The 24,980-nt window shown below is 47.2% G+C and overlaps 1 protein-coding gene across 3 annotated transcripts in view; it reads left to right on the top strand.

The window, feature by feature from the left end:
* Nucleotides 1-24,980, top strand: part of DNMBP (dynamin binding protein) — a 938,987-nt gene that overhangs the window by 740,361 nt on the left and 173,646 nt on the right. Inside the window, exon 1 of one of the 3 annotated variants that reach the window (XM_069611519.1) lies at nucleotides 379-2,069. The exons of the other annotated variants lie outside the window; for them this stretch is intronic. Within the exon in view, the coding sequence (XP_069467620.1) occupies nucleotides 701-2,069 (1,369 nt within the window). The 5' untranslated portion in view covers nucleotides 379-700. Of the gene's footprint in view, nucleotides 1-378; nucleotides 2,070-24,980 lie in introns of those variants that run through there. 3 annotated transcript variants of the gene reach the window in all.

The following is a 24,980-nucleotide window of genomic DNA, read 5'->3' on the forward strand; positions in this document are numbered from 1 at the left end:
ATGCACTGGCTGTCGGTCCGGTAACTCTGCAGAGCCGAGAATCACCGTTTCCCGGGAAACTGGGTTGTGCTGTCTGTCTGTCCGGAAAGTTCAGGGTTATTGTGACAGAGTACAGCTGCTGTCTTTTATTTGAACTTCAGCATTTCCGACGCGCTTAAACCCGAAGTCCATACCTACCCCCATCCGCCCTCCCCCAGTTAAATGCGTAGTGCGCATTGGGATGTAAATCCTATCGTTAATGAGATGCATTTGAATCGTTGGCGTTTGGGATTTCTGCGCAGCCCTCGTTTGCACAGGTCACCACGCACTCTTTGGCGCCTCCTTCCTTCGGCTTTGCACATAACAAAGCGGATAAGCCTGTTCGGGCCAGAGGCCGCCTTCCAAACTGTGAGAGAAAAGAAGGGACCAATCAGGCGCCAGCCACGGCAGAGCCGGGCTCCGATGACACAGTCACTGATTAACTGAGGAATCAGGTGGAGGCCGAGGGCTCGAGCAGGAAAGAAACTCTCGAGCGCGCGGCGAGAGGGAAGGAGTGCCTGCCTGCAGGAATACCACCCCCCCCCCACACACACACACGGGGGCCACCGAGGAACGTGGCCGTCAGCGCGTGGCAATGGCCCAGTCGGAGCCCGGCCGCGAGTGAGCAGCGAGCCGTGGTGTTGTGAGCCACCAAGGTGGCAGGTGGAGGTACCTTGGCAGCATGTGCGCCCTGCACTATGGACACTACCATACCATGGACGGTGGTGGCACCGCCGCCCCGAAGAAGGGCAGCCGGCAGCTCAGCTGGGAATACGAGGACTGCAGCAGGATGGACCGCTGCAGGCCACGGGCCGAGCAGCAACCCCCAAAGTACCGGGGCTGGAAGGAGGGTTACAGCACGGACTCCAGGCTAGAGCCACAGCAGCGCAGGGACGAGAGGACAGTGGACCATGGCCGTGGTGACCACCGGCGAGATGGAGGAGGAGAGCGGTGCCCTGCTGACAGGAGGCTGGGCAGAGACTACGACTATTACCGGAGCGAGAGAGCGCACCCCGATCGCGGAAAGTGTGATCGAGACTACGGCTACTACAGCGTGTCCAGTGTGGAGGCCGAGGTGTACAGGAACCCCAGGCCTCTGTATGTGGAAGGAAAGACTCTGGATCGGGATTATGAAAAGTACTGTAGGCCCGGTCTGCGGAATGTGGATCCCAGAACTGAAACTCGCGACCTCCGTGAGTACAGGAAAGACCAGGATCCCTACACTACAGCCAGGGCCTATGATCGACACCAAGTGGACCACAGGAAAGTTGGGAGTAGGTACGATTGCGATACCTACGACCAGGACCGGGGCCATCACAGAAAGGGGGCTGTGGACTGCCATGAAGGGAACCAGAGTTACGACCCTGACTTGGGTGACTATTGGATGCCCAGGAGCCGGAAAATGGACAATGGGAAATTGTATGGCCACCAGCAAGACCCTAGAAATGTTGAAAACTATTATAGGTCCAGTAGTGCAGCTTCCCGGGAGGATGGCTACTATAGGAGCCCCGGCAGTCCTTCTGGAAGACCTGGCTACTCGGATAGGCAGTATAGGGACTCCAGGGCGTGTGGCTATGGCAGCCCTCTCATGAACGGAGATGTGCAGGATTATGACCACAGGGATTTTGATGAAGAAAACGAAAGTTCTAGGAAAGCCAGAGGCCCGTCTTTGGAGTATAAATCTTCACCCCTGGGTGAGGGGGAAGGCAAACGAAAAGTGTTGGCCCACACTGGCCCCAAAAAGTCTGAACTGGAGTGTGATGGTTTTGTTGGGTTTGGAAGCCAAGAGCCCGAGGAGCTTGGTTTTTGCACCTTGGATTTGCAGAGTTCGAGGAATAGGAGTGGCCTGTCCCTGGATGGCGACTTTGACTTTTGCGATGCTGAACCTTGCGATGCACGCAGACCTTCGCCAGAATGGGGGGGTGCTGGCGATGACATGGCCGAGGAAGGCCGCGATACAGACCAGTGGAAACGAAACAGCCTGTACCGGCGCACAGCTCCCAGCAGCCTTCGACAATCTGACTTTGCACAACGCAGGAGACAAAAAACAGGTAAATCTGTCATATTACAAGAGTCTGAACCATTGAATTCTAAGGTTTTAGCCAGCAATGATTACTAACTTGATGTATATTTAGAGTTTGTAAAAACGGATTGTATCATCCTTTTGTAAGTTAATAGCTGGCTGGGTTAAGGAATCAGTACGTTTATTTAAATTAAAAAAAGCAGAGAACCCTTGCAGACGACTGTCGAAGCATAGCAGTGAAGAGCAAGCTGAAGCTTAAGCAAGTCTGTTTCCCACTGTCTAGGCCAGAGGTCTTCAAGCTTTTTTGGCCTAGAACCCCCCTAGAGTAAAATGTGGGCAGGCAGCACCCCCAAAATAAATGCCAAATGGACCGTAAGTCCAAATGGCTATCAACTATCGCATGTCGTGACCGCACCCTTCCCCCAGTATAGTCCCTGGGCTCCCCCACCGGCTCCCATCAGTGTCTCTGGACTCCCTCATCCCACTCCTAGCCCAGTCCCTGTGCTCTCCCCACCCCACCACTATCCCATGGCTCCTGCCCATCCTGCTCCCAGCACAGTTCGTGGACTCCCCAACCGTTCCCAGCGCCAGTGGTCGCTGGTGAATTTTTCAAGTGAAGGGGCATAAATATTTCCACCATATATGCCATAGCGACCGAGCGCAGCGAGGGAGCTCGAACCAATCAAGAGGGGTGTGGAGGGTTTTTCCCCCATGAATTTTTTGTAAATGGGTTAAAATGTTGCATTTTAGAGCATACTGTAAAAAAAATGGGTAAAAGGCCCAACCGTTTGCAATTGGCACTGGGGGCCCCAAGGGGCAGGCATGATATTTTTTTACTGGAAAAAGAAACCATCCCTGTCCCTGGGCCCCACAGTGCCTAACACAATCAACGTGATTATATGTGTGTGCAAGGCGCTGGGGGGCCCATGGGGAAAGCATGGTATTTTTGACTGGCCATCTATGATAGATATCCAGTAAAAAAAATACCATCCCTGTCCCCTGGGCTCCACAGCGCCTCAGAAGGAGAGTTGATTTTGGCAGGTGGGTAGGGGGATTGTGCAACAAAGGCCTTTTCAAAATGCCTTTGTTGTACAACCCTACTTTCTCCCATCTCTCCCCCACTCGCAAAAATCAGCTGAACGGACCAAAACACACACGCAATCACTCTTATCATTCACACAAGCACCCATCACCATACACTCACTCATAATACAATCATACACGCCTCCACATATTTAAATAAAAAATAAATTAACATAAACATGCCTTCTGCAGGGGCCAGCGCGTGGGTGCTGAAATGGCGCTCTCCAGGCTGCTCTGTCCGTATGTGCAAGGAGGCGCAGGAGTTCCCCCTCGCACACACACGGACATGCAGTGCCCCAGCCAGCATTTCCATGAGCTATGCAAGGCTGACGAAGGAAAACGCCCCCGGCCTTGCATGGCTCAGTGAGCATATGCAGTTCGGGAACTGAACTGGCAAAGGGAAACAGTGTTTCCCGTTGACAGTTCAGCCAGCCCAGGAGCACTCCCTCAGCTGGAAATAGCAACACAGGGAGTGCTCAGTGTTTCACTGGGCTGGCTCCTCCATAGTGGGTGAGGGGGGCCACTGGGTGGATGCCCCCTCGCCCATTATGGATGAGCCAGTAGGCTCGAACTCCTAGTGTGGGCCAGTCAAAATTGGCCACTTTTTTGGCCAATGTGGGTCAGTTTGATGAGTTGGTGTGCAGCTAGCAGTTTTGACAATTATTGCTGAACAAATATTCTTTAAATATCACAATAATTTGCTTACATTTTCACATAACCCCCCCCCCCCCCTTGGGAACTATTCAAACAGTCTGTGACTAAAGGAATGAATATCTATTTGCAACTGCGGGTCACTTTTTCATTGGTGCCTGACGGTGTTAAGCTCAAATTCGACCATGTGAGCCGCTCCTGCCCATTTCCTCCAGTCTAAAAAAACATTTTGCATACACATTTCATGCGCTGGGCTCTCGCTCCACCAGACCCCCCTCCCCCCCTTCATTGAATGTGCTGCCTAGAGCTGATGGGAGTTCTAGTCCGACACAGCTGGGGAGCAAAACTTTGAAGACCCCAAACTCTGCTGAATGTATTCACAAGCATGTCCTTGTAATAGGATGGTCGTTTGCTGCATAGATGTAACATGTGGTACACAGTTAGTTCTGGCTAGTGATACTTCTCAGCAGCAGTGTGTTGTGAGAACGTGTTGATGCATTATGCGCTATGGTGTTCCAGCATGCACGGTACCAGTGACGGGGTCATCGAGGTGGATCTTGAAGCATCTCACTCCATGAGCTTACTTTTCCATGCCACTAGAACACATTCTCCAGGCCAGGACAACTATAGTGTGGCGCTCAGGGGTAACGCGTTTGTCTTGGAAGCAAGGGAGAGCAAACTGGTCCCGGGCTTGGCGGCTGACCTCCGGGTCCGAGGGCTTTAGAAAAAATGAATTATTCTAATAAGTGCTCCAATCCAATTCATCCTGTCTCACACCATAACTAAGCAGGGTGGGTAGAGTAGACTCTGATGAAATAGGATAAATCTGTAACTGTATAAACCCTGGCAAATCATTAACCGACTTTTTGAAACCACGCACCTGCTTTTCCAGTCCTAGCCCACCCACTTTCCTTCTGTTTACTTTACCACAAGTTGAAGTGTTTAACATTAAAGAGGACCGTGTGATTTGAATTCCATATATTACAGGGTCCACGATGAGTGCCATTTAATTCACTTAAGCACGCCTCTTCCGTGTGGAAGTGGTTGCTCTATAATATGAAGGAAGTATTCATATACTCTACCCACTTGGGCTATTGACATGCCTTTTCCTTCGCGTGCGCGCGCCCCTTCACATCTTCGCCGTGCACGTGCTTATGAAGCCCCGCCCCTTCCACCGATCCCTTGTAGGTGGACAATCCCCGCTTTCAGCGTTCAGTCCGCGCCAAAGGGCCGGCCTTCTGAGCTGGAAAGCGCATAATGGGCTCTGGCGGGCCGCATTGTGGAGAACAGAAGGGGCGCATGTAATTTGAACTTTGGGGAACAAAGCGCATGGAATGTCCATTAGAATGCGGGGTTATTTCAAAGACTGGCATTCATGGGAACTTGGAAATAGCATCTTTCTTTTGCTCTCCAGTGCAGTATAAAAGTAATCATGGGAACTAGTCGCGACAGACTGTATGTCTAAAATCATCATGTCGTCCCCAGAAGATGCAGTGCTTACAATATTCGCTATATTTGCGAATGCAATATGTTAAATACACAGCAGAAGCGTGACGTAACTCGTGAGCAGTTTCAGGGAAAAATAGACCTGTTAATCCCTAAAGTTACCAAATGTAAGATTTTGGGGCAAACATGTACGGGGGTTCACCCGTTGACCCCGTGGCATTGGAGCATGACGGCTCATTACTTTGGAACTTAAAATCATGGTTAACTTATCATGTGAACAAGTTGTCCTTGAGCACTTGCTGCCACCAACGAGTTATACAACTGATGTCCGGGTGACATGAAGCCTTGTGGTCTGGCTGCCGATGAGGGCCGTCATAAATTGCCAGGGGGCAGCACAGCTGTCAAATGTTCACACGTACGTCCCATCATACTGTTCTGTCTGAATGCGTGAGACTTTGCAATGCACAACCGGGTTAAAGGCACCTTTCGAAGCCATAGAACGGGGCACCCGCTCGAAATCGCAAATCCGGGAGATGGAACGCTCGAAATATCGAATGAAAAATCTAGAAAAGAGATATGCAGAGCAAATCAAAAAGTTCAGTTTTAAAATGCAGGTTTCATATGCTGTGTGCATGGGGGAGAGAGGCGAGGCAGCCTGGAGAAGTATTTTGCATACGTTTAGGGAGGTGTAGGAGACCTGGTCAAAAACACACAGCCCCAAAAGTAAGTTTAGTTAGGGTAGAGTTAAACATGATGGTGGCTAAGTGAGCCATGGTGGTGTGCAACTATATAAAAAGTGTACACTGGGCAAAGCACTGGTTACTCTTATACTTGCATGTGTGAGCTGGAGCTCCCCATGTAGTTTTGCAGACCTGGCTTTTTACAGGGTTTTTAACTTGATGGGAGCTGGAGGCTATTTAGCTCCTGCATTCTGGTCAGCTTGACACAACAGCTTCAAGGAGCTACTTTTGGCTCTCCATGCCAACTGATGCTAAACAAGCATACCTAGGAATTTTAACTATGGATTTGGACAATCTATAAATAAGCATTCAGACACATCTACAAGATACTTAAACCATTAGGGGTCATGAATGATGGACAAAATGCTAAGTTTGCATTTTATGTGGAATTTTGATGTGTGGAGCGCTAGGCACTAACTCCCTGTTCCCCAGTGGTAGCCACTGGTTAATGCTGGATACCCAGGAGCCGCTTTTAGCTCCTGCTTTTCCAATCTTAATTTCGATCCCTGCTTTACAACAAATTACTACACGCCAATGCTGCCCGCAGTGTCTTCGCATTGCGTGTGGCATTTTCTTGAATGCCTGTGGATGTCACATGGCTTTGCAGATAAACTATACAGATTTCTACAAAGAATGTTTGCTTGCATGAGAATCAAAGCAATCTTGATACAGGGGCAGCAAATTCCGATTTTATGCACTGCTTTACACTTACCAAAATGAGCACTCATGTCTTTATAAAAATGTAAAAAAAACAAATGCATGGCTGTTTCTATTACTCGTTCATTTTGTTGGATTGTAGTGTTCTTCCGTTGGAAGCAGTGCTTTAAACGGAAAAAAGAAATGTAGGTACTCACCAAGCTACGAAGCCGGATATTCCGGGACAGCGCTTTCGGCACGGCACCTTGGACACAGGTCCCTTTTAGTCACACCCTGTTGTTTGCCGGCAATGCCTAGTGAGATTAAATCATGTGCCAAGGGGCACACACTTGGGTAAAGCAGTGCATCTGAGATCCTTTCACACAAACTTCCAGTTTAAGTATTTTGTTAAGAAAGTGTGAATATCTATATCAAATGAGACTTTCTTTTTTGCGTATCAAACTAGGAGATTTCCAAGCTGTAAACTAAGCTTCAGAAGGGGAGTTTTATTATTGCTTGCTTTCATTGCCTAATAAGAAATTCGGTAGGTAACCAGATATGTGTGGGAGTTTTCAGTCGAAAACTTTCCATCACAGCTTCAATTACTTAAACAGTTACTTATTAGAATAACATCTTAAAAACATAATTTCCCAGGCTTTCCAAATCAAACCCTCTTCCATCAAAGGACACCAATGGTAACGGGTGAAGGCCACTTAGCAAAAACGTGTTCTGCGCCTAGTGTGCTGGGAGCACAGTAGCTGCACGTTTGTCTCTCCTTTTGTTCTGAGGGTGGGCCCTGAAGGAGCCATTATGGGCACTGTGGGTGGCGGAGAGAGGAGGAGGGAGTGGGTGCTGCTTTCCCCAGCAAAGTATAGTCCTTTTAAGTTGCAATAAAGTGAAATGAAAAGCTTTCATTTTCAGCTCACTGCATAGATGAGTACCAGTACCCTCTTTCAGGTGTTGAGAAGTGCAGGTACTCAAATGCTAAAAAATGCAGCAAAGTACAGGTACTGGGGGCCAGGTAGAACCAGCCCATTTAAAGCACTAGCTGTAAGCACAATCCTGTCATTCACCATTTGGCTTCTTTAATTGAGTTGTGAATAGTAAATTATAATTGTTTATTTGTACATAACTTATATACAAGTGAAGTGCTTCAAGGTGGGGAAAGGAGCAAGGAAATACAGTAATCATTCTTAGGCCTTGATGTTTCCGAATGTTTTAATAAAAAAGTAACTAGCGCACAGGGCCAGACTGCATTTCTTCTAGTGCAAGTGCATGAAGTGTGAGGGGTGACGGGGGAGTTACTAGTCCTAGTAAAAACTAGTACTAGTTAATTCGGGTCAGGCAAGTGTTCAGACGGATGAGCGAGGAGGGGTGGGGGTAAGTGCGCCCATTCCAGCAGGGCCCTGAGTTAAGTGCAGAGTGGTTACCCCTCTCATGGAACGTATGCTGAAAGTACAGTAGTGCTGAACATAGTGCAGAGGCCCGGAGGCAAGTGCAAAGACTGGTGGGGGAGGCTGGGACCTCTGAGGTGAACCGGGCGACCAGTCAGCAAAGACTGAACACAGTTAGGGAAGGAGTGTGGCGGGAGAGAAAAAGAGAGGTTAGCAGGGGAGGGGAGTGGGCGAGAAAAGGAGGAAGCTCTCCCTGAGTTTCCGGAACTTAAGGAGCTGTGGCTCCAGGCAGAGAGAGGCAGAGAGAGGCAGGAAGGCTGTTCCAGAGAGGATAAAGATCTACCCCCATATCTCTGCTTCGAAAAATGGCCCACCCGCATAGAGTTGGAGGAGGATGAGCGGAGTGCTCTAGAAGGAGAGTATTTAGGAAGAGAGAATTGTAGATAGCGCAGTCCCCGGCCCTAGAAAGCCTTGTCGACTATGCATTGAAGATTCATGCAGTCTTCAGTTTTATTTCATGAGTTCCGTACACAATCTAACAGTAAATCGATTTGCGCGGGGTGATGCATCCCCCAAGTATGTAGGGCCAAGCTACCATCTCTATGTGTGAATGCCATTTCTTGGGGTGGCCCGGGCATCTTTGAGAGAGGTGCTGCATGCCAGGCACTCAACTTAAGTGCCCGCAGCGTCGGACACATCTCACCCATCGCCTGCTCTCTTTCCATTGGCCGCCTCATTTAAAAACAAAATGGCACATATATCTCGCTTGACTTAGAAAGACATGCATTCGGGCCAGCTGGCGACCCTAGAATCATAAGTCATTATGGGGCAGATTCAGAATTTCTCACCGTCGAGCTATTCTCCAGCTGCACATGTCACAAACGTAGCAACCGGCAAATAGATGCAGGGCCACCGACGTGAAGAAATGTAAGCATGTTACTTACTCTGCCTATCCGTCCGGCCAATATATAGTGTGATGGATTTAATGGTGTCATCTTGTTAAATTGTAACTGAGTGTCTAAGTTGAGTAGGGATCAGAGGCCCTTGTCGGCGCTATAGTTCTAAGTTAGAAAAATAAAATCAGAATTCCCATCTCATCGGGGTAATTTTGCATCCGATCTTGGCTTTTTAGCTATGGAAGCTTGGCATGTTGGGACTTGCAGTCCTTAACTTAAAATGGAAAAAGTTACATTTCTACCTGGAGAGTGCGTTTGTCTAAAAAGCGTGGACTGGATGAAACTGACCTTGAGTACACGCGGCCTCTTGTCAAATAAAAACTAAAGGATGGACTGATGCCCGCAGGTGCTGCTGCTCCCACACGGACCAGTGAAGAGTCCATTTCCACCTGGTTTTCCAGCACCCATTCAGGGGGCTTGGCCGTAGATAGGTGTCCTCTGTCACTGCTGCCAGACACTCTATCCGCACCACACTCTACCCACAGATTCACACAAATGTAGTTCTGTTTACTCTTTGTTAACCACAGAAATTGCTGACTTAATTATTAGTGAATACTTAGATTTCCTCGCTATCACAGAGACCTGGCTACACCCTGCAGCAGGCCCCATGCTCATGCTATCAGTCCCGGACGACTACTTCATATTGAGACAAGACAGATCAAAATCCAGAGGAGGTGGTATCGCCATTATCCATGAATCTAGCCTCTCTATGAGAATAATCATTCCTATTGATGTCCTTTCATGCGAACTACTACCTATTAAAGTCCCTATCTCTAATGCCCAGACCCTTAATATCCACTAGATCTACCGCCCTCCAGGCCCTCCCGGAACCTTTAAAGATGACATTAACACTATTTTGTCCAATAACCTCAAAAGCTTTACTCAAGTACTTGTACTTGTAGACTTTAACATGAGTTTTAATGAACCTTTAGACCAGCTCGCCCTTACCACACGCAATACCTTCTCAGAACTAGGCTTTACCCAAAGAAGTAACGCACCTACCCACAACAAAGGTAGAATACTCGATTGGGTGGCATATTATAACTGCCACGCCAATATCCTTGCCATCTCACCCCTAGCTTGGACTGACCACCACCTTGTGTCTTTTATGCTCTCTACCAACAGGCCCCCACCACTACCTGCCATCAGGGCTCCACCTACACTAACCAGAAATAAAAAGGGTATCACTGTAGATAGGATTATCCTGACTTTACTCCTACCTTCAACCCGCTCCCTGACAACACAGATCCGGAGATCCTGGTCGAAGAATATAATAAAATTATGACCACCTCCTTGGATTTGAGTGCCCCCCTCAAACTCAGACCAAGCAAGCTTAAAACCCATTTGAATAAATGGTGTACGCCTTTCCTAAAAAAACTTAAGGCAACAAAGAAGAAGCTGCGAGGCTGCATGGAAAAAGCTACCCTCAGCTGCCAACAAACTTAAACTCACTAAACTTTCTTCCCTCTACAAAAAAGAAATGTCTAGCAAAACGTATATCCTTCGATACGCGTATATCCCAGGCCAAATCTAACATAAAAGAACTATTCTCAAAGAAGTAGAGACCCCCATAGCTTCTCCTGACACCTGCATCAAAGATAAAAAATGGTGTTCAGAGATCAAAAACGCGCTAGCCAATAAAATATCCACTTTACAAAATAAGATTTCTAGCAAAAGAGCCTCTCTAAATGACCCCACCCAATCCAAAATATTCGAGAGTAGCACTGCTAACGAATCCACCCGCGGCAACTTCTTCAAAGTCTCTATTCTTGAAGTAGAAAGAATTATCTTGTCCCTGAAGCCATCCAATTGCCAGGGCGATCTCTGCCCTGCACAGCTCATCAAAGATGCAGCCGAGACCTCTCTCCTTTCATTACAAAGCTAATTAATGTGTCCTTTTCCACTGGAACTATCCCTACCAATCTTAAACAATCTTGGGTACTCCGACTCTTTTAAAAAACCTACTCTTGATCCATCTACACCAACTAACTACAGGCCAATTACAACAGTACCCTTTCTTCTAAAAATCTTGGACAAGGTCGCCTATCTACAAATTCATAAACACCTGGAAGTACACCACCTACTGGGAACCAGACAATCGGGCCTCAGCACGGAACAGAGACAGCTCTTATCGATCTCAAGACTCAAGTTGACGAGCTTAGAGACAACGGCAAAGCTGCCCTACTCCTCCTCCTAGACCCTTCGGCCGCATTTGACTTGGTTGATCACACCATACTTTGTAACCACCTCAACACAGCGGCACACTTTTCTGATAATGCAATTACATGTATTACATCCTTCCTAAACGGTAGAACCATGAGGGTTTTTTCTCCCATAGCAGCTGCCGACCCTAAACCAATCACCTGTGTTGTGGCCCAGGGCTCTTGTGACTCGCCCACATTGTACAACATTTTTACCAAGCCCCTCTTCAATGATCTGGATCATCTCGGTATCACCTACACTAACTATGCAGATGATACCCAGATCCTCCTCCTGCTTTCTGGGGATTATGAAGCGGATTTGGCCTTGGTGAATAAGGTGTTCATCATCATCATCCAGACATGGATGGCCATGCATGGTCTATGCCTGAATGATGATAAAACTGAATTTATCATCTTGGGCACCACATCCAGTCTAAAAAAACTAGGACTCGCTTACTCCTCTTTCACAAAAGATGGCTACAGTATCAAAGTTGGACATGAGGTAAAACACTAGGTTTTTATCTTGAGTCAAACCTCACATTCAGCAAACAAGTTAACTCGCTAGCGTGCTATACGTGTAAGCTTATCCGCACAGCTAAGCCATTTCTATCTGACACTAGCTGCACTATCCTAGCCAGAGCACTCATCTTATCCCGCCTGCACTATTGCAATGCTCTTTATTTGTATCAGAAAAATCCAAACTCTCCAAAATAATTCAGACAGATTCCACCGACAGATATCTTTGAGACCATTGAGAACTGCCTATAAAGATTGCCTCTCTATTCCCAAGTTTAATTGCTCTACAATCGGCGGTAATAGCTTTCTGGTAAAAGCAGCTAAACTGTGGAACTCCCTAGCTCCTACTTTGAGAACTGACCTACCCTATCAAAATTTCAGAACTAAATTCCATCTTGTGGCTGAAAGCAAATGCCCATTAAACACAGTATGTAGCTAGGACTCATTGCCCGGATTCAATCCTACTTCTCTCCAGATGTATGCTTGATCACTTTTACCCAATCATGACCCATTCCTGTATATACTGATGATGTAAGTAAGTTGTATGTATCATTTACTCTCCTGTTGCACCTGTCTTCTTTAAATAGGTCTTACCTGTACATACTTTGTATGTAATACCTGTCTGTAAATATTTACGCTGCTGTAACTAAGCCTTGCATATACTTGTAACCGCTGCACCCTGTTACCTGAGGGTATGTCGCGCATTATAAATAATAAAACAAACAAACATTGTTAATTACAAAATACTTAGCCTCAAACTCTGCTGAGTCTCCAGCCCAGTTGTTTTGGGAAACAGTCCATGTTTTGATAATGCTGGCTGCCAAGGAAGTCGGGAATCCTCCCCCCTCAGCTTTGGCAGCTCACTCATTCCTTGTCTCATGCTCGACCACAATTCCAAGTCAGAAGGTGCATTTTGCTTCAGTCCCTCATTACAACCCCAGCCCCTATGAGCGCCTCAGCCATGCCCGGCCTGAAGGGGCATTGGCCAGTGTGGAAAGCACAGTGCACACAGTCCGAATCTGCTGCGTCGATTACTTGGAACAATTACATAATTGTCATGTACTCGGTCTGCCCTCCATTGTTCCAGAGTTTTAAGCAATTATACTGCATAGGTAGTTAGCACGTGCCTTTACCCAGTGCTTGAGCTAACTTTTTGGGAGAGGAAGTCTTTTAAGACTAAAAATGTGAGTCATTATTTTGTCGGAAGTCAAAATGCTTAGTTTTGGGATTTAGCAACTTCAATGCCAAAAACATCGAATTTTCTTGGTAGGTGAAAAAAAGACTGGAGGGATTTCTTCTGCCCCCTATGTGGTAACAGTGGGAATACACGGAAACAAAGGGTTGAAATTGGCAAAATTCATTGCACGGACACTGGGAATAGTGGTGGGAGTCTGGAAAATGTGACATCTTTTTGACGTCTTAGATTCCTGGCCCTTGTTTTGTTGAAGTTGTGGTCTTTTGGGCGTCTGAACTGGAAGCATCTAAAGTGGGTAATTGAAATGCTAGTTGCACCAACCTATTCCAAGCCACAATGACAAAAACATCGAATTCTCTTGGTAGGTGAAAAAAAAGGCAGGTGAAAAAAAGACGGGAGGGATTTCTTCTGCCCCCTGTTTGGTAACAGTGGGAATACACGGAAACAGAAGGTTGAAATTGGCAAAATTCACAGCACAGACAATGGGTATAGTGGTGGGAGTCTGGAAAATGTGACCTCTTTTGACGTCTTAGATTCCTGGCCCTTGTTTTGTTGAAGTTGTGGTATTTTGGGCCTTTGTATTAGAAGCATCTAAAGTGCTTAATTGAAATGCTAGTTGCACCAACCTATTCCAAGCCACTTTTATAATCCTCACTATAGCAGCACTCCTGGTTTTATTAGAATTCGGAATGTAGGTGATTGGTTACAAGTTAAATGTAGTACTATGCTGCATAACCAAACGTGCTGTCTCCCTTAACTAACTTACTTCCAACACATGACACTGGATTGCATTAATAACTGTCACGTGGCGACCAAAGAGAATGCTGAGACCACATGCTTTCTGTTGACGCATTTTTTTTACGGGTGACGTGCCCAGTGAGTGAACTAAAACCTGGCAACTTTCTACACCATAGAAAGATGATGGTAACAGTTATAGCAGTCAGGAGGGTGTTCTCCACATAATTCTCTCTCTCAACATGTCTCGGTGCCAGGCTTGGCCTCTGGTGTTAAATTCCCAGTTCTTAGCGTTCCTGGATGTTGTCCCTCTGCCCCGTCCCCTTTCTTGGCATTGCAGCTCACAGAGATCCTATATACACGGTTTCAGTCGGTTATAGGAGGGGGCTTTCCGGGGTCCCATACACCTAGGCTAATGCTTTTACCTGTCCCGGTCACACTCCAGCCAGGACTCCTTCCCAGACAAGGAATGTGGCACACAATAAACTTTTTATCATTAATAAACCACGGGTTCTTTATTTGAGTGGACCCCTAACCCGTCACGCAACCACCTTTTACAAACACCCCGTTTCGCAATGGACTAGAAACCAGGCCAGTGTGTATCAATAAGATATTTATTAATTTATTATTTAATCGAAAAAGGAAAAATATACAAAATGCAATTTTACTACAGCCACCAATGCTGGTGCAACACAGATGCAATGATGCCTACAGAACAATTGGTTCAAAATCCTAACACAATTCACATGTATCTTTAATGACAAAACAGGAAAAACTATTTTAAAGCATATGATAGCACCAAGGTTAGGCACTCCCCCTGCAACACTCACCCCCAAACATTGGCTAACCTAATTCCCTTTGAATGGAAGGCAGTGGCAAGGAGTAAGGATAAAGAGAGAGAAGTGGGATTTGGAATACTGTCCACCACCCCAAGATGGGAAGTCAGAAAAGAAAATGAAAACCCTATTTTAGAGCAAAACGGCAGAATCGGATTTGGATGATTACTCGCACAGCAACTCACAACTGCGGTGGGACAGCTAGAAAGGAAATTTGTGTTGCTACCCTTGAGGAGATCCAACAGCACACCAGGACAACATGAAAACAAGGTAGGAAAATCGATTCATGGGGAAAATAGCAAATGCAAAAGAGAAATACGAACTGCAAATGGAAAGTCGTTTTACACAGGATTTGTGATGACAGGCAGCTAAGGAAAGGGGTTTAGGTGTCAAAATTGGAAATCGTTTTTAAGACCAGGGACAGAGGCACATAACAGATAGGATTCTAACAGAAAGGGATTGCTCTCAGTGGGACTATGGTTTGGGTTTTTCAATGGGACAGGTGCAAATTAGGAATTCGTAGGAATGCACACAATATGCGGAGAAATTTGGTTTTCAGTGACAAGGAGACTAATCCTTTTAAGACTATACTTCAATGACTAATTATTAAAGAAAATCACTATGTATTTCGAATTTTAACCAACTTACACCATGAATTTCCTTATAGGGGAATTCATTGATTTACTTCAAAATAATGCTAAAGATTTATACAGACAACTGAGAGATTGTCTGTGCTAACATACACAGGCTAATACAGATTCTTCTATGGAAAGTTGAATGGATTATACTGGCAATTTGGGACTTTCAATGGGATTTCCTATGGGATTTCCTATGGGATTTATGTTACAAAAGGAGAGGTTTATGCAATTTGGACTGGGGTTATTTGCTACTTAAAAAGTAAGCCTTGGTTTGGTATTCTGGAAAGTCAGCTGGATCTCAAGACCCTCTGGACAGCTAGGCACGGGCTCTGGTGTCTGCACTCTCTTGGATGGGATCAGTTGCCTCCTCTCCGTCCTCTTTCTCCTGTCTCCCTGGGTTCTTGTGTGTCTGTCGTTCCCTCTGTCTAGTACAGTCCCCCCCCTTATATAGCCCACATGACATCATTTATTTTGCAATCTGGGGGGAACTACCCTAGAATTACTCCTACCCTGGGATAGGACAGCCTACCATTCCTTTCCCCGCCCCCTGGCATCATTGGTTGAAGGGCAGGGAGAACCATCTGTCTATTTGGCATTTATGACAGTTGTTTGTTTTCCTGGCCAACTTTTTAGAAACATTGAGTTATGCATCATAACTTCAAACTTATATTAGCCCCCGCCATAAGAAGTAGATAGGCGGTTTCAGTGGGCCACAGGGAATTAGACAGTCTGATCGGAAACTCTGTGCGAGGTAGCATAGCCCTTTGGCGCAATTTTACCCTTTTCATGAAATGCATAGCCGGTACAATTCTGCAAAGAATTAGACCTGTTCATAATCACATATCTGTCCACCAATTTTCCTCTTTGTCCCATTTATACATCAGCCGAAAATAAGTCTTTACTTGCCATTTCAATCCACAAAGTGCTAGGAAAATGTACTTAGTCTCTTAACATTTGCCTGGAAATTGCATGGAATAAAAGCCTAAAACATTTTTAACTAATTCCGAGTGCTGAGAAAAATGGCTAAAATGAATCACAATTTTAATGGCAATTTGGAGAGTCTGTCACATATGGGGGCATTGCTTCATTCCCCACAGCAAACTGTCTCCCCCTGTCTCAGCTTGCAACAAAATACTTGTATTGCCCCTTTTGAGGTTTGGCAGTTTTTCCTTCAGGGTGGGTGCGGGAGGAACTTGCACTTCTTGGTCAAGCATTAGCCCCACTGGCTTTCTTTGTCCCCTCTGCTAGTACTGCCTTTTAGTCTGGCAGAACAAGTAATTATCATGCCCTCAGCCACCTCGTATGTAATTGCGGAATAGTTCACTTATAAGTGTGACTTCTGGGGGAGAAGGGGTAAGACTTTCAATTGAGTTTTTCCTGCCTGAGCCAAACTGGTTTTACTGGTATTCCTGAGCCTCTGGCAAATTGATTGAAGTCTTGTAGGAGGAAAAAATAATATACATGGCTTTGTCAGCCCCCGCCCCACCCCCAACATATTCATTGGCCATTCTGTGCAAGCAAAGCTACCCTTTTGCAGTGGCTTTTAAAAGTGATTTTCCTTTTTCCTCTTTCACATGTGTGCAAGCCGTGTTTCATCCGATGTTTGAAATAAGGTTCTGTAAATCGGGGAATTCTTTTGATTTATTCTTCTTGAATAGGTTTGCATTTGTAGTTGATCCATAGACACAGAGGGTTAGACCCTCTTCCCAAGGTTCTTTTGAATTGACACGGAAGAAAAAGCCAAACTGTTTTTCATTCATTTGCCGTGTTTGAGTGTTGCCGTTCACGTGAAAGGGAAAACAAAAGCTGTGTTGGGTTGCAATGTGAAATACTTGCCCCTCATATGAATGAACAGTAAGACCAGGCTGTTTTGGGATGTATTGTCTAACTTTTTGGCATTCAGATAGAATAAAGCACGCAGGGCTGTTTTTCAATGCATCGTATAACTTTGTGGTTCAGATGAAAGAAAAGCAAATGCAGGGCCATTCTTCAATGCAGTGCACAACTTTGGTATTCAGATGACAGAACAGCATATGTAGAGCATTTTTTGAATGAACGCATAACTTGGTGGTTCAGATGAAAGCAAAGCAAACGCAGGGCTGTCTTGAATACAATACACAACTTTGGTATTCAGTTGACAGAACAGCAAATGTAGAGCAGTTTTTCAATGCAGTGTTCAACTGCTTGCCACACATGTGCCAGGGAACAAAGCACAGCTGTTTTTGGTGGCATGGTTTATGTCGTTTTTCAGGTGACTGTAAATGCACCCCACATACCGGTCTTCATAAGTGGTCAGGTAATTGGATCTAGTTGGCAGGGAGAGTTAGAGAGGGATCCCTCAAACAGGGCAGGGTGACCAAAATCTAAACTTTTTGCCCTCCTCTCGCTGATCGTAGACTACCTGTCCCGCTCCCATCGTCTGGGCCTCCCTGGCCACCAGAACCTGCCTATTTTGGCTGGCTACTATGCCCCAGTCTTTTCTCTTGTATAAGCTGTGCTTCTTCCCTCCTGCCCTGCACCACTCCGTTCTGATGTTCCAGTGCTTATGTCTCACTCCTGAACTCGGATGTTGTCCCCTCCGTTTTGCCTGAAGGGTCCTACCTCCTTCATTTGACACTTTGCTTGCCAAGTCTTTGGTTCTGATTTCACCGCGTCCAAAGCTACCACCACCTTCTTTTGCGGCTCACTCTCCTCCTATTACCACCTTCTTTACTACTCCCAAGGCTTCACTCTCCACTCCCGATGATGTGGCCACCTCTTTCCTCGTCCGTTTAGCTCTCGGCACCTCCTCGAGCACTCCTCTGCCGCCAGTCCTCTAGTCTTCTCCACTCCTGGAGTCTCCTGGTCTTCTGCCGCATTTAAGCCTTTACCAAATGCAAGCTTCCTGCTCTTACAACCCATGTCATCAGACTGGACTGTGTGGCTTTTTACTTCCTTTCTTCCTCCCCCTGTGTGGGTCTTCCTTTGGGGGTCTGCACTTGTAAAACATGATTGTGAGGGCATTACAATTGTCTATGGTCCTTGCGGAACAGCGTGGGACCAACCATGTTTCTGGCCTGTTGGCCATTTTGGATTTAAGCTGTATCTCCAATATTCCCTGATGAGGCCCGGCTAAGCTGTTTGCAATGGGGCTGCCGCATAAGAGTCCCGGTTTGCAAGATGCTGGCTAAGCCCTCGTTATTCCCTGAAGTTCATAGTGTATGAGCGGGGAGATGAGTGATTCTTTGTTTTACCAGTGGGGACTTGGTTGCTGTGGAACCCAAGCATTGTAACACTGCTGGTGTTGGGCTCTTTGCTTTTGAAAATTCACAGACAGAAGCAAGGGTAGCCACAGACTTTGGGGCACAGCCCCATCAATATTCCCAGTACAGTGGCAATAGTAATACTGTCTACACTACTTTCATCAATGCAGCAGAAAGTGTTTCCTTTAAAGGGAAAGCCTGTCCTTACATTGCAATGTAGGGTGTAGCTGATATGAGCTTCTTGCTCTCACTTGAGGAGGTGGCTCCTATCCTTTATCCGGCCGTGTCTTGCAAAGCAGTGGGTTAGGGTTTAAGTTCTTAGGCCCAGTCTGCCATGATGTGGCAGTGTGAGTTTCCCCTGCCAAGAGTTGCGGTTGATAATGCTCCAGGCCCAACATCTACTGGCTCTGGGCCTTCTTCACACAAGATAACATAGGCTGAGTAGTGTGGGCTCCCTTTGCTATTGTTACCTGACCCCTACCTAAGTAATAACCTAGCAGACCAATTTTTGTTTGTGGAAAAATTATGGCCGTAGGCATTTTATTTTTTTACAGAAATACATCATAAAAAACATATATCACAATAATTTGCTTTTGGGCACATTGTGTCCAGTTTGGAGTTGCCCAAGGCTTCTCCTCCCAAGTCTTTGTTACCCTTGGACATCCGTTCCTGGACACATGCCGCCACACCTGAGTGGGTGTTGCCTCGGCCGCTCAGGTCCCCCCAAAAGCGTCTCTATCTACATCCCCGTTCTTCCAGCGCCCTAAAAATGTTGCCAGAAAAAAACTCCCATCCCCTTGGTCGACAGGTGCACCCCGTCCTGGTAAAACATGTCTGGATTGTTTTGGGAGAGACCATGCTTTATGAAGTGGAGTCCTGTGCTCCTACAGTATTTCTCCACTGCTTTATTTAGCTTCCTTCTTGCTGTCTCGATTGCCTGCCTCCGATGCGCCCCATACCAGACTCTTCGTGCTATTACCTCCGACATAAAAATGTCAGTTTTCCACCAACTGTGTGCTATGCTATGCAGGGACTCTCAAATGTTTCTCTGTAATTCTCCCCTATTTGTGCTGACCAAATCGTTCCCCCCGAGGTGAATAACCAGGTACTCGGTGGGGGGTGGGGGGTCCCTGAAGCCGATCAAGACCGACAACCTGTCGTGAATATCCTCCCAGTGCATCCCCGGGAGGCCCAACCATAATGTGATTGTTTTCTTTAAGTGGAGTCCTTGCTTCACTTCCTCAATCCACCTTCCTGCCCGTGTCACGAAGGAGTGCCCCACTATCCATGCCGACTTGTAGGGGCCGGTCTCTCTGGAAATAGGGGAGATAGAGGGTTCATATCAGTTCCTCTCTTATGTACTTTTTAAAACACTGTGACCTCCACCCCCAATCCTTTTCACACCTTTTGCTCCCAGGCCCCCTGCTCATGCAGATGTGGCTGCTCCTATTCTGAATGAGTGTGTTACAAATTCGGCTGGATCCCATCCTGCTTTGGCCACTGCTTGTTTCAATACCGCCTGGAACTAGTACCTGCTGGGTGCTGCCGTCCCTATGTATCAACAATTGCCCTCCGACCTCCGGTCGTATGTCTAGGAATTCCTGGGTGATGCATCTGGGACAGTGGTCCTTTTCTCTGATGCAGTTGAGGTCTATTGCTCTCCCCTTTCCTGCCTGGTCAGTCTTGGATTTCCTTAACATTATGGACATGCCCTTGGTTCCCATACTCGTATCGCTTTTTGCCAGGCCATCTCCCGCTGTCGTGTTTCGGGCCACTAGTTCCCCTACCCTGAAGGCCCCATAGTATGCCAACGCAAACGCTTCCCTGAACAGTGCTGTTTCATTTATGCTACTACATGTACTTTGCAATACTTTTAACAGAATCGCTAGTTTCCCAAAATTCAGCGGCCTCCTGCTGTCTGGTTTCTTCCCCTCTAACTTTGCCCAACCCTTCATTGCATACTTTATTCTAGGGCTGTCTGTTGGATCTGGTATACCGGCTACCTTTGTGGTGTATGCCACTGCGGCTAGGTGTGCTGCCACCCAGCTTTTCTTCTTCCTTTGGCAAACGCCCCTTCTAAAAATTCACACATTTTCTCGATTGAAATTTTACCCACATCCACCAACACATCTTTTACATGCTTTTCGTACTGCTTACCCGTTCTGTATGTTAGGGCGTTCCTGGTCAGTTTGTCTATGACCCGTTCCGTTTTCTGTGGTTTTCCCATTTCTTTTGAGTTGACCTTGCAGTCAACCCTTCTTTCCTTTCCAGTGCTTTTAACGGGACTCTTGCCTTCCGTGGCGTGGGCATTCTCTCCCTTCGGCGTCCGGTCTCAGCTCCCTGAACCTTTCCCACTGAAAACGAGATAAGGCGTCAGCCACCACATTTGATTCTCCAGCGATTGTGCCTCGCCCTTATGCATACATTAATATTTAGGCATTTCAGTGTGATGGCTCTCATTAATTCCAATACTATTGGACATGATGCGCTCCCTTTATTCAGCATGTGCACCACTGCCATGTTATCCGACCACACTGCCATTTCCTTGTTATTCAGCTCCTCCCCACATGCAGACAATGCTACCCATATTGGAGAAAGTTCCAGCAGCGTGATGTTCTTCGTCCATTCTGCCTCCTGCCATGCCTTTGGCCATTTCTCTGCACACCACCCTTTCCCCAGTATTGCGCCAAAACCAAAATCACCTGCCGCATCAGTGAACAACACTCTTTTCCCTTCTTCGTTTATGGGTGAGTGCCAGATGACTGACCCATTGAAAGACCTCAGGAATTCTGCCCAAACTTCCATGCCTCTCTTAATTCCTCCTCCTATCCTGACTCTGTGGTGCCCCATCATGGCCCCTCTTGTCCTCAGCTCAATGCTTCTTTGAAACACTTTCCCTTGTGGTATGACCCTTCCTGCAAAGTTTATCTTTCCTGCTAGTGCTTGCAATTCTCTCACAGTGGCCTTGTTCCTCCCTTTTATGTCTTTTATTGTTTTTAGTAGGTATATTACTTTATCCTCTGGGATCCGGCATACACCCCCGCCTTGAGTCAATTTCTATCCCCAGGAATTGGATTATCTGTGTTGGGCCCATTGTTTTTTCCCCTGCCAGTGGGAAACCCCACTCACTTGTTATCTCTACAAATTTGTCCAAAGTTGCCTTGCATAGTTTTGATCCTTTGGGCCCTACGAACAAAAGATTGTCCAGATAATGCACCATCCTGGCCTCCCCCATTTCTGTTGTGACTGCCCATTGCAGAAATGAGCTTACTGTCTCAAAGTAAGCACATGAGATGGCACAACCCATCGGTAGACATTTGTCGATGAAATATTCACCCTCCCATTGCATACATATCCATTTCTGTGATTTGCTGTTGACTGGCAAAAGCTGGAAGGCTGACTTAATGTCCGCCTTTGCCATCCATGCCCCTTTTCCTGCTTTTCTGACCACTTCCACTGCTTCTTGGAAGTCAGAGTAAGTTACTGTTGCTTCGTTTTGTGGAATACCGTCATTGACAGAACCCCCGGGTGGGCATGATAAATGGTGGATCAGTCTGTATTCCCCTTCCTCCTTCTTTGGGACGAGCCCCAGTGGTGAGCATATGAACTCTTTAAATGGCAGAACTGTAAAAGGGCACCCGATCCTACCCAGCTCTACCTCTTTCTGGATCTTTTTGGTCACTATCTCTTTGTTCTCCATAGCAGATTTTAGGTTTTTGGGTATATTCTGTGATCCTTGCCCTGAAAATGGGATGTTAAAACCTTCCTGAAAACCTTGTCTGATCACTTTTGCAGCTTCTTGGTCTGGGAATGTTTGGAGCCACCCTTCCATTCTCTCAATTTTTACCGGCGTGGCCCCCTTCCTGTCCCAGCCCCTAGTTCCGCTTCTCGTTGCTTCTGTTGCTGGGTGCTGCTGCCCTTGTGCACTTGGAGCTGCTATGGTCACCTTTACATTTCTCGCACTTGTGGCTGAACTTGCACTTCCAGCCCCAGCTGCATGGTACCCCTTTTTCAAAATTTCAACATTGCCCTGGCTCTGCCCCGTGCTGCCCCAGTGCTGCCGCTGCTGCCTCCCTGCGTGGTTGGTGGCAAGCTGCTCTGCCACCCTCTCTGTGATCCATATTGCCTGTTCCGAAAACTTTGATCCCTAGATCTGTCACAGCTATTTTCATATCTTCTGTTATTGTATCTATAATCAGCTCTGTAATCATGCTACCAATACCGCCTCCTCTGCTGCCCTCCCGAGTTCCGTTCCCTGGTTTCCCATTTTTCTTTTAATACGTTAAATATGTAAAGGTTAAAATGTTCTTCGTCCCATCCCATATCTGGAAAGCAGTCCATTTCTTTTCTTAACTCGTGGTCATGTTTCTGCCATGCACCCCCCCGAATGCCTTGTGTACTTTTAACACCCTCTGCTGATATGCCACTAATGCTACCCCGTCATCTGGGAATTTCTGCAATATAATTGTGGACATTATCTCGAAGGCTGCCATCCAGTTGTCAAAACTTCTTACTACTGTTCCCCTCCTCAGTAGGCCTTTCTCATCTTCTTATATGTACTCTATTGACACATTCATTCCCCTTTTTTGACAATCTAGCAGTGAAAAAATATCAATAAACTCTTTTCTCCATATTTTTTTCCTTTACCTTGTCATTTATATACCAAGCCATTTCCTTCATGGACCTGCCCTGTGCATCCTTCCCCATTGTTGGTCTGCCATATTTAGTCATGATTGGTCCCTCTTCTTTGTCTGCTGTAACTGCCGCTGCTACCACTGGTGTTGCCACCCCCTGTGGTGGGTTCCCTGCCACTGGTAATGCTGGTGCTCCTAACGGTACTACTGGCTGTGGATTGGTACCTTGTGGTACCCCTCCTGTGTTTGGTACTATTGGTGCCCCCTGTGGTGCGGGGACCGGGGTTTCTATGGGTTCCAACCCTGCCCCCCCCATCCCCTCTTCCTTCATCTTGTGGCCCAGAGCCCCTCCGCTTCTCCTTGCTTACTACACCTCTCCATTTAACCTAAACCCTTAGGTGATCCCTCTCTTCATCATCACTGCTCCCTGCCTCGGATGAAGAACACCCCTGCTCCTCCCTGTGTCCCCTATAGCCTCTGCCCTTCCTACCACTAGTTTTGGGCGACTTACCCATACCCGTGATGCAGGTTTTTAACATTTTAACAATTTTTTTCCCCCACATCATTTGTCACAGTACCTTTTTGTTTTTTTCTTTCCTCTTTTTCTTCCTGGGTGCCTCCGGCTGGTCCTGCAATCTGATCTCCTTGGTTCTTCTCTCCCCCTCTTCTGTCCTTGTGGCACTGCATTCTCTCCTTCGCTGCTGCTGGACTCCTCAATCAGCAAAGGCGACATTACCTTTGCCCTCTCCTCCTTTTGCATGACTTACAACACCCATTGGGCCCCATACTCCTTTTCCGCCTTTCTTGCCCATTCGCCGAATTTCTGTGCCCTTCTTTTTCTTTCCCCCGCCATTCTTCTGGTTTGAATTCTTCCTCTCTGTGCAATCTGCTGTTTTCCTTAATCAATTCACTGTTTGTCCCCCAACCGGGCCTTTCCTGCACGTTGCTCACCAAGCAATTTGTTTTGTGTGCTTCCCCTTTAAAGTCAATGGACCTCGCCGTATAATGTTCCTGTTCCTTTAAAGGGTTAGGGCCTGGTGTGATTGCGCTGGTCCCTCTAAGAAAATTATGTTCCCCCATCCGGCCATGTTCGTCCGTTTGCTGCTCTTTGACACTTATGTCCCGCCCCTTTTTTGCACGTTTGTTGTGGACCGTCTGATATTTCTCCCACGCTGCTTCGCTCCGTGCCTCTGAGACGGCCCCTCCTTCTGCACAAACCTGCGTGTTTGTCCTGCCTCTTGCCGTGGGATAACGCTCGCCCGCTCCTCCTCCTGGGTGGCCGCTATGATCCTGCTGTCCCTCGATGCTCCACGGTGGGTGCTTCCTCGCAGCTGGCGGCTCCACTGGCAGCTCTCCCTCCAACTTCTCGCCTCAGCTCCTTGACGCGGGTGCCCGCCTTGCCGCGGTCCTGCCCGGCTGCTTGCTCTTCACTCTGCAGTCCTCTGGCTCACTGTCCTGTGTTCTGGCCTGGCTGGCAGCCGCCCCCCAGCAGTCCTCCGGCTCCCGGCGATCCTCTCCGCACAACTCCGGCAACTCCTCCCAGGTATGTGCTCCCCTGCACGGTTAACGCAAGTTTGGCCGTACACAACGAAGAAGAAAAGGAAACGAAGTTAAACGTTTTCCTTCCCCCTTTTCCAGGCCCTAGGAGCTTGCCCGAGAGAGGTGAGCTCCTTGCCTGGTTTGTGCCTCATTGTGCCTCATACCTTTTCCTTGGGCAACTTATAACCCCCAGCCCCTATGTTCTTACCTTGGGGGGCCGGGTTTCCCCCTGCCCCCAGTTGTTATCCCTCACACCTTTCCTTGGTGCCATTTCCTGTGCTTCCTGGCCATCCTGAGTTGTGGGCGCCATTTGGACGCCCCTCCCCTCGGCTTTCCTGCCGTTTCCCCCCCACCCCGCGCCTAACCTTCCAGGCCCTTTATCGTGCCGTCCTTCGTACGGCCCGGGGCATAGGGCATATACCACGCTATTGACACAAAGCTCTGAGCAGGAACTAAAAGCAGCTCCTGTGTATCGGGCCTTTCCCAGAAAGCAGGAG

This window comes from Ambystoma mexicanum, chromosome 8 (genome assembly GCF_040938575.1).
Source record: "Ambystoma mexicanum isolate Mex_15411 chromosome 8, UKY_AmexF1_1, whole genome shotgun sequence".
Lineage (NCBI taxonomy): Eukaryota > Metazoa > Chordata > Amphibia > Caudata > Ambystomatidae > Ambystoma > Ambystoma mexicanum.